Source organism: Gossypium hirsutum, chromosome A10 (genome assembly GCF_007990345.1).
Source record: "Gossypium hirsutum isolate 1008001.06 chromosome A10, Gossypium_hirsutum_v2.1, whole genome shotgun sequence".
Classification (NCBI taxonomy): domain Eukaryota; kingdom Viridiplantae; phylum Streptophyta; class Magnoliopsida; order Malvales; family Malvaceae; genus Gossypium; species Gossypium hirsutum.
In genome coordinates this window covers 12,793,388-12,804,941 of record NC_053433.1, presented here as the reverse complement: position 1 = coordinate 12,804,941, position 11,554 = coordinate 12,793,388, and the positions used below count along the sequence as shown (strand labels likewise).

The 11,554-nt window shown below is 32.6% G+C and overlaps 2 protein-coding genes across 2 annotated transcripts; one reads left to right on the top strand and one right to left on the bottom strand.

The window, feature by feature from the left end:
* Nucleotides 1–3,251: 3,251 nt before the first annotated feature.
* LOC107897236 (transcription termination factor MTERF5, chloroplastic) lies at nucleotides 3,252–5,792 on the top strand. The gene is made up of 3 exons (XM_016822614.2): nucleotides 3,252–3,573; nucleotides 3,765–3,988; nucleotides 4,084–5,792. The coding sequence occupies exons 1-3, from the start codon at nucleotides 3,431–3,433 to the stop codon at nucleotides 5,178–5,180; spliced, it is 1,464 nt and encodes a 487-aa protein (XP_016678103.2). The 5' UTR covers nucleotides 3,252–3,430; the 3' UTR covers nucleotides 5,181–5,792.
* Nucleotides 5,793–9,371: 3,579 nt separating this feature from the next.
* On the bottom strand, nucleotides 9,372–10,811 carry LOC107897235 (F-box/kelch-repeat protein At1g80440). Its single transcript, XM_016822613.2, has one exon. The coding sequence runs from the start codon at nucleotides 10,519–10,521 to the stop codon at nucleotides 9,460–9,462; it is 1,062 nt and encodes a 353-aa protein (XP_016678102.1). The 5' UTR covers nucleotides 10,522–10,811; the 3' UTR covers nucleotides 9,372–9,459.
* Nucleotides 10,812–11,554: the final 743 nt, after the last annotated feature.

The window sequence follows — 11,554 nt, the reverse complement described above, 5'->3', positions numbered from 1 at the left end:
AAAACAATGAAAATAAAATAATATTTAGCAATTTTAAACAAAAATAAAATTCACATATTTCTAAGATGGAAATAATATAGAAATGCTATATTAAAAAATTAATTTTTAATTAACTATACAAAATTTAATAACTACACTAAAAAAATCAATATAACTACAATAACAAATTAATATAATGCAATAAAAAAATCAAAAACCCAATCCAACAACAACAAATAAATTACATCCTATATCATTAAATTATTAATAAGTTTACATTTTGATCCTACAACTTTAAAAAGTTACAAAATAATCAATAAATTATTTGAAAATTTTAAAAATTAAAAGTCTAAGTAGCGAATTCTAAGTAATGATTTAATAGATCAATATCGAAATTAAAAAAAATTATTTAAATTTTGATTTATAAATTCTTAATATCTAAAATTACTTCATAAAAAATATTAAGATAAACTACAAAAATAATTATTTATGTAGGATCGAAATTAGGTTTAGGTCCTGCCTTTTAATTCATTAATTAAAAAATGGTGACTAAATCATTAATCTTCAAAGGCATGACAGAAATCTCACGTGAAACAAATATTACTGTTAAATGCTGACATGTAATCTAAGCCAAAAAAGTTCAAATGATTCTAAACCCTTATGTTTTGTTTCCTCTTCTTCAAACTAAAAATAAAATCTTTCTTATATGAACCCTAAACAGCCGCCAACGATATCCCGCCGTCGACGCCACCCCTTCGTCGACACCATCCCATGGTTTAGGGCATGGTACAATAGATTGCAATGACTCTGCCCTGCATTTTTCTCTAACCATTTCCCTTCTTCAACATGAAGCCTCCTTTTCCGGGTGATACGTATTAAACAAAATTAACTAATAATATCTGTAGAAATGAGATCGAAGTAATAGAGTAATAGAGAGGGATTAAAAGTGTTTGTTTTAGTTAAGCCGGCACCGTATACTTGTGACGCGAAATCTTTGTATCCAATATGCATCTTTCTCTTTCAAACTATCTACTAGTTGTTTGGTTGCATAGAAAATCACATGAATGTCAATAGCTGTTGTCTGTAAATAAACTTTTCCAGCAATTGAATTGCATGATTTTCCTTTCGAAAATTAAGAGAAACATCACCAATTAACCAAAGTAGAAGACAATAACCCATAGTTTCAAAAGAAAACTCCCTTTAAAATATCATCAGCGGAAGCAATAGAAACTACACAAATATATAGAGAAAAAAAAGTGTGTTTTAGTTAACACCAGTTGTTAAGACAAAACCGGCTTTGGAACCATGAATCTGTAATAAACAACAAGGTCCAATGAGCTCCAAGGTAAATGGAAAATCATCAGAAAAATCCACCCAAAAACAAGTACTAAGAGAATTGATTCCTATTTGTTTCACTATTTTGAAACATTCCCATTTGGAAGCAACATCAGAGAACTTTTCACTATTTATTCAGCACTACTTTGACATGAAAACGCTGAGAAGCAATGCTTTGAAACCATCCGTAGCGTTAGAAGCACCAAGTGGCAATGCTTTGAAAGGACCGAAGTAACAGTCGACGACAGTGGGATAGTGGCAAACAAAGCATGGCCGTTCTTGACATATTTTGGGTCCATGTAAAATAATTAAACGGGGTTTTAAGTTGTTTAAAAATTGAAAAAAAAATTAAATCCCTTGAAAAGTTGGTAAAGAAAATTTTAGGCCCTTAAAAGGTAAAAAAATGCTTTTTTAAGGCACCTTAGAAGTTAATAGTTTTATTTTTTTTACTTTTAAAAGTTAAAAAATAATTTTAGGCCCTCAAAAATGAAAAAATAATATTTTAAACTCTTTTCAACTTAAGTCCTGAACGATCATACCTCCAGACCACTCTCAAGGCCCGGACCTACAACAAAGGTAGGATAGCGTCGGTGGTGCTTTAGGGTTTATAAAAGAAATGTTTTATTTTGGTTTAGAGGAAAAAGTGAAATGAATGGAGAGAAAAAAAAAATCTAAAACCTTTGCATGTTTGACCTTTTTCACTTACCCGGCATTGATATGGATTATACTTAAATCTGATTATGGATCAGGTTAAATCGATGTAAAATTTGAGGTCTATTTTTTAAATTTTGATTTAGCTTAACTTAAATAATAATTTTAAATTTTGTTTAAGTCTAATTTAGATTAAAAATGTTAAACTCAAACCCGATTCAACCCGACTCACTCGTATTAAATTTTTTAAGATTAATTTTATATTAAAAGAAATTTAAAAATATAATACATTAAATACTCTAAAAACATTAAAATAAATTTTTTCTAATAAATTAAAAATACATTAAAAATTATATTTAAATAGAATTAATATAGTTGTGACTTAATAAGCAAATGCCTCTAAAATAATAATGAAATTAACAATAAAACAAGAGTTATACAATATCTAGATAATAATAACAAAATAGTATTAATATAATAGCAAAATGATAACAAAATAATAGTGAAATAACAACAAAACAACTTATTTAAGCCCAGGATAAAAACTCCTACCTAAGGCTTGACCGATTTAGAAAATGAGCTTTATTTTTTTATATAAACATATTTTTTGGACATATATTTTTACCCAAAACCTCTAAAACCCCAAACTGTGCTTGCATTTTTCATTGCACACGGCTTTCTCTATGTATCCATCTAAAACCCTGTTTATTCCCTAAACCGGACTCTAAAAAAAGCGGAATACTCGGCCAATCCCCTCTTATTCTTACTGCCTGAACATTTAATACTAGAAATGAATAAATTCGTTTGTTATCTCTTCATCATTTCGTAAAATTACCATTTTTATTGTAATTGATAATTGAATTTACATAATTTTTTGAGCGAATTTTCAAACCTAAACAAGTGATCCGACTTATGACTAGGTCTAATTACACTTCATAATTTAATGGTAGTACATGTCACGTCTTTAACAAATATTAATGATTTAGTGATCAAAATGTAACAAACTAACAACATTAGTGACTGTTTTATAATAACTTAAAATTTATTGATCAAAACGTAATTTAAACCATACATAAATTATTATTTTTGTAGTTTATAAAAAAACTAAGGGAAGACGAGTTTTTAATTAGGGTAGGCAATATAAACATAAAAAAATTATACAACAACGATGTTAATAGCCTAGTGTTTTAAATGAAAATTTTTAAAACAATTTAATTAATTTATTTTATAATTTTTTTAAAATTAAATAACCATAATATAAATTTACTAATAGTTTAATATAATTTACCCATAACAACCCACCAAATACCCAAGCTCACTCACGCACCAAAATCCCAAAACCCACCAGCCATCATCACTTTCTTCCCCATTTTCAGTTCACGATAATTCATTTCCCTTCACCCGAATTTCCCATCAACAATTGCTCTTAAAATTGCTTCATTCCAACAATTTTATTTTATGTAAAATGATAAAATCTTTATCCTTCAATTCTCATCTACTTGTTATGCTTGGAAATTTTGGATTCCAGAACTCACGGAGAGCAACCAGCCATGGCTTCCTTTTCTGCCTTAAAGACCAAACAATAACAAAGATGAAGAAAGATGCAAGGTACTTGCTTGAAAATTTAAGCAGATTCGGTTCCTTTCGGTGTTCCTGTAGATGGGATCTTGTTTCTTTTCTTTGTATTTTGTTCAAGTGTTTGAGATTGAGATGATTGAGTCTCTCTTTTCTTAAAGATAAATGTTATAAAATTTTGTTCTGTTTTTTTTCTGACATGTTTTACTTGCTGCAATGTTCAGATTAAGAGTGGATTCAGAGTTAGATGGATCTTTGAGCTTAAGAGTGGTGCCTCCAACCTTGATAACAGCAGAAAAAGAAGAAGCCAAGGCTGTTTTAACTTTGTTCTTCAAAAAGCAGGGTCTGAGCAACGCAGTTGCTGCAAGAACCATCAATAAATCAGACCTTTTCATTGATCACCTCGTCTCAAGACTTCATTCTGTTCATAAATCTCGGTATCTCGTAGGTTCGATTACAATGTTTTTATCGTCTCTTTCACCGCATTAGTATTCACCATTATCAACTCTAACCACTTAAAACTGCAAACTTCTAACATTTCAGGAAGAGAGCTCACAACACTTGAGATCAGGGATGCTCTTATTCCTTACCTTGAATCCCTCCTTGAAGAGCATGGAAGTATGTTGGCAGATGTGGTTGAAAATTTCCCCCACCCACCAATTAAAGATAAACCTATAACACTGGTATCTCCTCCTGATTCAGCCCCTGATTCCAAGCAGGTAAAAGCTGTCTCTCGTGTTACTGAGACAAGCCCTGCAGGGATGCTCCGTCCTCAAGTTGTTTACCTCATGGAGCTTGGCATGGATCTCGAAAAGATTAAGTTAATCACACGCAGGTTCCCGGCCTTTGCTTACTACAGTCTGGAGGGGAAAATCAAACCCATCGTCGAATTCCTTCTTGAACTTGGTGTACCCAAGTCTGATATTCCCATCATTCTAGGTAAGAGGCCTCAACTGTGTGGAATTAGTCTCTCCGAAAATCTTATACCCACCATGACTTTCTTAGAAGATTTGGGTGTTGATAAGAAACAATGGGCAAAAGTTATATACAGGTTTCCTGCACTTCTCACTTACAGCAGGCAAAAGTTTAAGACTACTGTGGATTTCCTTTATGAAATGGGCCTTTCATCAGAGAATGTTGGTAAGGTTTTAACGCGGTGTCCGACCATAATTAGTTATAGTGTTGAGGACAAGCTACGCCCTACAGCTAAGTATTTCAGGTCATTGGGTGCTGATGTTTCTCTTCTTCTATTACGTTGTCCACAGACTTTTGGTCTTAGCATCGAGGCAAATTTGAAGCCTGTAACACAATTTTTTATTGAGAGAGGATACACCTTGGAGGAAATTGGGACTATGATTTCAAGATATGGAGCGTTATATACTTTTAGCTTGGCAGACAACTTGATACCAAAATGGGATTTCTTTTTAACCATGGACTATTCAAAGTCGGAGCTTGTTAAATTCCCTCAATATTTTGGATACAGCTTGGAGGAGAGAATTAAACCAAGAATTGCACTTGTAAAGAAGGCTGGCGTAAGATTACTGCTGAATCAGATTTTATCGTTGTCAAGTCGGAACTTTGAGAATGCTTTAAAAAAGAAAATGAAGCAGCAGCAGCAGCAGCTTACTGACCAAGTTTGACTGATCCATACAGAGAGAAGGCATTTTTTTTTTCTAAGAATGAGGTGTTTGTTGATATCTTAAAAGAGTGAACTTTTCAGATATCAATGGAGAAAGACAGGGTAAGAGGGAAGAAATGCTTTTATCGGGCTATCCAACTTCAGTTGTCTCAGTATACAGCTACAATTGCATAACATAGCATCCACATTGTTAGCCATGTTCATGTTTTCTGTGGATTTCGACTCTCCCGGATGTATTACTTGGCTGACTTGTTTGAGTTTGGAGACAAAGGTTACAAGGTTCTCTTCTCTCCATCTGATGGGGTTAATTCTAAAGGCTTGCTGCCTTCTGTCATTCCTCTCTTCTATATGTGGTGATATCTAATGCCCAGAAACATAGAACGCTTGATTATCTTTCTTTCAGGGTAGATTAACATTTTTGTTGCTTGTATCTTTCCTACTAATTCCACCATATACCAGGTTTATTTTTGACATTTGCATGTTCTATCTCTCTGAATTTTGCGTTGGTATTATCTTTGCACAAATGAGCCCAACTTTAGCTTTAAAAAAAAAATCTTGCATCATTGTAACATTCTGAATATTGATTATTGGTGAATATTATGTTCTTCCATCATTTTTCATTGTGTTGAGCATGGAGGATGGAACTCCTCGTTTTCGAACACTGTCCCTAATCAGGTCCAATTGTTTGATTCAGAGACATTAATTAGCGCATAAACATGGCAGCCATCAAGTAGAAAAGAAAAAAGACAAAAAAGGCAAAAAACAACGTTCTTCTTACCCTGCAAGGTACTAGGAAGGCTTCTCGAAATCGTAGTCGCTCATGGCAGATATTTGGTAATATTGCAAATTTTTCTTCCTGTGGAATGTTACCTGCTTTGCCTTCACTTCCAATAATATAAAACATAGTTGGCTCTAATAAGTTGAAATATAATAAATTTTATAATTTACTAATGTTGAGCATTTAATATATTTTATTAAAATAATATTTAAATTTCTTGATTGAATAAATAAAACACAATTCAAGCGATTTTTAAAAATATATATATCAACAATGTTGATGCTAGTTTTCAAAATGGTATGTGAAGTGTCAATGGTAGTGGTCAGTATATTTTGGAAATTGTTGATAATTTTTTAAACAAAATTTTTGGATGGAAAAATAATGTTGATATTGTGGAAGCATGAAAATTTATCTTTAAATGTCAATCCATTTGAAACAACTTATCTTGAAGATTGAATTAGATCAGGTCAAGCAATTGGACCGCTTGAATTATAGAGATTGGATCAAGACAGATTTGAAGACATATCTTTAATAGTTCAAATTATCTTGGTCATTATTATTATATTGTATTTGCTAGTTTAGTTATTGTTAATAAGGGATTGAATTGTAATTGATCTAACGTGTTGACAAGTCTCGAAACTCTTATATATTTGGGAGACTTGTATAGGTTTTATACTAAGTATTGAGAGTACTGTTCATTGAGGAACATATTTTGTGAGTGCATTTGAGGGATTAAACAAATTTTGTTGCTTGATTTACTGCCTAAGTTCTTAATAGACAACTTAGAGGTGAGTGATTTAAATCTTTATGTACATATGGACACCCATAAAGTCCATAGTTCAATACGGATCGCCATGCTAGCAAATTGGCCTCTACTCCCAATATCTATATTCTCGATTAAATCACCAATTTGCATGTAGAATGTCTCTTTTGTACATTGCACTCAAGAAATTTTATCCTACTTTATGAGTATATGAAAGAGCAATTCTAAAGGATTTTGTCTATGGTTGCATCATAAGGAATAAATTATGAGATAAACATCAACTATCAATAAGTCAAACGTTGAGGTTCAATTAATTTATCTTTTTAAAGACAGTAACTTTGTGTTGTAATTTTAATTTAATATTGAAATTGAAATAATATAAAATCATTGATTACTAAATATGATTTTAATTGAATAAGAAAGGAAATATTCTAAGTAAATACCGTAATATATGAGGGAAGGATTGTACCTAACCTAAAAAGGATTCTATCAAACCTTATTATGAAAAGAAAAGAAAACCAATGAAATGGTGTAAATATACTAGTGGCACATTTATTTTTATATTTTTTAAAGTGGGTTGTAGTTTTCTTTGATTATTATGGATATCTCTCCCATTTATACAGGGAAATATCAAAGGTTGGCCCTGAGGGAAACGTTGGGATTATTGTCTATCATTCATGGTTGCAAGTAAAGAGTGGGGGGTGATGGGATGGGAGCGCTAAACTTGGATGAAGTGAAAGTTTCTTCAGGTGATGATGAACTTTAACTCTTAGAGGTGTTGTAGGGATTTGCATCCCCCATTTTTTCTTACCTCCTCTCTTGAAACCCTCCAGATGCATTACAAATCTAACACTTATGGATTGCAGGGACTCCTCTCCTCAACCATCATTACCTAGTTTGGGGAGACTTCACATATTTCCCTCTTGTTTTATTACAAACTTAAGAGTTGTTGTTATGAGCAAAAAAGGGGTGAAAATTAGCCAATGAAGGCATCAATTTAGTTTTACTTTGGTCTAAGTTTTTATATGTTTTGATTATTCCTCCGATTACGTTTTTTAATAATTAATTCTAGTTATAGATATTCAAAATATGAATTATTTATATTTCTACTTATTATTTAAAATAATAATAATAATAATAGACTACAATGTCCCTTTCTATAATTTTTCTTGTCATTTCTATTTTTCTCACTTCATTTTCATGACTCGTAAAAAATCATTATTGTCAAATTATGCAGAGTAAGTAACCCAGCAACACGTTATTCCTGTTTGAGAAGCACTCACCAAGGCAAACCATAATTCAAAATCTAAATGCCACGCAAGATGCTTCCATAAGTCTTTCCCATTATGAAAACATAATTAATTGTCCTGAATTATTTTGACATAGTTACTTTTTTCTCCTCCAACTTTATAAAAAAATAATTTTAGTCCTCTATTTATTTTTTCTCTCTTTTAACCTCTAAATCTATATTTTTCATCAAATCATTTTTAAAATAGATTAAAAAAATTAATGTTTGTTAATTTTACTAAAGTAGCATACATGTGGATTGCCACGGAAATGACATGTCAATATTTAATTAATTTTTAAATCAAAAAAATTAATTAAATACTAATGCATCATTCATATATATGTAATGTTAATAAAATTAAAAAACACAATTTAAATGAAAAAATAAATAAAAAGTTAAAATAAATCTTTATAAAAAAGATGAGTGCCAAATAAATTATTACCAACTTCCTAAATAAAAACCTTGTTACCTGTCCTCGTTATAACTGAACTAATTAGACTTTTTTTCTCCCATATTTTTTCTTTTTAGAACGTTTCAAAATAATTTTTTTCTCATACTCTTTTATTTTTTATTATAAAATTAGAATTCATTATTATTTTAAAACAACAAATACGACTCAAATCTAGACCACACCTGAGATGATAAATATTATTGACCATCAGGCTATCATATAAGGTTTCATACAAAAAAAGAAGTTTAAATTACATTAAAATGAATTTTTATTTTTTAAGTATCCAATAAAAATATGTTTTTAAAAGAATTTTTAATTAATATGATACACATTCTCACCCTAAATCAATTCTCTTTAATAATAATAATAACTAACAACCTCTTAATTTTTATGTTGTAAGTCACCTCCCATTATCAAAAAATTTCTCTAGCCTTGATACATCTCAGAATACACCTCCCAACGTGATGCGTATTATTTTGGCAAAACGATGGCTCCAGACCATAGTTTTGGACCTGTTTTAAAGGGCAAAACGAGGTGAGAAGAAATACCGGAGCGGAGTACACGTTCTATGTACCAGGCTTTCACAGGGCAGTGGGCTTTCATATTGCTGCTTGATTGCCCCCATTTATGGGCACTGCAGCAATGCACTAGACAGTGACATTTCCAAGTTGGTGGTGCCGTATTTCCCAAAATTTTTGTTTACCTCTCTAATCTTATCTCATTTCATTTTCGCTTATTTCAATTCTGTTAACAGGGACGACTTCTTCTCGACGCCTTTTCACTTTTTCTCCAAAACAGTGCTGATGGGAAAATGACTTTCATATTCATCACCTTATCCTATTTACCCACACTTGACCCATCAAAACTCCCATTTACAATGAAATTGACACTTGGGAAAGGGGAAAGGACAAATTAAAAAAAGCTCGTGTTTCATATGTATGTACATTACGGTCAATGACCCCGTTGGAAAAACAAGCAACCCAACTATTTTACACTTCATTTACAACTCTAAATAGCAACCGGATTGAACATGACCAGAGTATTCATCTCCCACGTCCATTCCTGTCCACGTGTAATTTCTCAAATTTAACACATAAGCGGTGTGGGGCTGACCGAAGCCTTGTGAACCAATCACCAATAGTTTGTCTTCCCATGCGGCTATATGAGCTGTATTGTATACTTCAGTTGGCAGCTCAGCTACTGCTTTCCATGTATCAGCTTCAAGTCTTGCCACATCACCCCCTCTACACATGTATAATGTTCCATCAGTTGCCACGCAGGTTCTGGGAGACATGCCCTGTCTTAAGAAGTTCTCTTCCACTGGGCTCCACTTCCATGTGGCAACCTCGAAATGCTCGGCGCTGCTTCCGAATCGGCCTTGCCTGTCTGTACAATATCCGCCGATGACATGGAACTTTCCTAGGTGGAAGATCCCCTTGCATTCGTCACGCTCTCTTTCCATGTCAGGCAATGTGACCCACTTGTTGGCTGCCACATCATACGCCATTGCTGATCTCAATGCGTTTTTCTCCTCGTCGTGTCCACCAGCGACATACACCATCCGATCCGAATCTGATGCGCATCCAAAGAAGATCCTCCTTACGCCTGGCATGTCAGCCCCACGCCGCCAAGTGGCCGATAAAAAATTGTAAACATAGACCTCGTTTCGGACATCAAAAGTGTCTGGATCCAACCCGCCCATCACCACAAGGTTTGACCCCACTCCAACAACTTGACAAAACATCGGCAACCCATCGGAACTCCCAGGAACCGGTGGCAGCTCACACCAGTCACCGGTGTCAGGCTCGCAAAGCACGATCCGATAAACAGGCATGGCCTGGCATTTCAGACCCGAATTTTGAATCGGGTTGACTCGGCTTTGGGTCATCAGTATGACATTTTTAGTACACCCAGCGGCTTTTCGTTGACGGAAAAACGGAGGCGAATGAATTTCGACCTTCCAATCTTTACAAGTTGATGAAATGTTGGAAAATTTGTTGTAAGGGACACGAACTAAACACTGAAGGGCTATATCATTAGGAAGACCAGGTATGAGCTCCATGATCTGACGAGTCAAATGTAAATTTTCTTTTTCTTAGGAAAAAAAAAAAAGGAGAAAGTGTTGGTTTTTTTAAAAGGAAATTGAGGATAGAGTAGCAAATTAGGATTGAAGTTTTGGATGAGAGAATAGAGATTGAGAGGTTCTTATAGGGAAGTGGATGAGTGCAAGTTGAAGAAGAAGACAGGCATCGAATAGACAATGGGAGACCATTGTATCATTGGGCCGTTGGTCTGTTAATATGCTACGCTGTTTTCAAACTTATCTTTTAACTTCAAAATGCAAATATTAAATGTTAAAAGACTTTTGCTTTCAGAAATGAAATCATGATTTCTTTGATCTAATCTACAAAATGTCTTATATCACAGACAGTTGCTGCTACTTCTTAAACGCATTTTCTCAGCTCAAAGTCAAGTCAATATTTCTTTTAACAAAGTGTAATATTATTTATGGCTTCAATGGATTCTACTGCTGTTGGTATTGCTATATATACTCTTTAAAAAATGAAAAATGTTCCAATGGATTCCTCAGGCTTTGAGCTGGCATGCGGCATCCCAGCACCTATAGGACTTATTTTAAAATATAAATATATTTGTTTTTTACTGTATTTAATTTTGTCACACAAATTTTTATAAATTATTTGAGTATATATAATTAAAACAGAAAGTATTTTTGATAGGCACACAATACAATTATACATATAAAAAATCATCTCAAGATAATAATAAATAAAATTAGAAACTTATACATGAAATTAGAGGATTGTAACATTTAGTTCGAATTTTTCACCAATAATGTACAGAAAATAAAATTTTTTTATTATTGCATTTTTTGTATGTAAACACATATTAGTTTTTACTTTCTAATATTTAAAAAGAAAACATAAAATTGAAAAGTAAAATAATAATAAAAATAAATAATAAAATTTCATCTACTAACGACTTGGAACAGGGTATGTATGATACAACATATGATCATTATTCATTCAAGTGTTACGGGTTATAGATCAAAACTCATGATCATTGCGCACAAAGCA

Coding starts and splice junctions, on each gene's coding strand:
- LOC107897235 (XM_016822613.2), bottom strand. CDS start 10,521: ATGGAGCTCATACCTGGTCTTCCTAATGATATAGCCCTTCAGTGTTTA.
- LOC107897236 (XM_016822614.2), top strand. CDS start 3,431: ATGATAAAATCTTTATCCTTCAATTCTCATCTACTTGTTATGCTTGGA. Junction 3,574..3,764: donor AAGATGAAGAAAGATGCAAG/GTACTTGCTTGA, acceptor TGCAATGTTCAG/ATTAAGAGTGGATTCAGAGT. Junction 3,989..4,083: donor TAAATCTCGGTATCTCGTAG/GTTCGATTACAA, acceptor CTAACATTTCAG/GAAGAGAGCTCACAACACTT.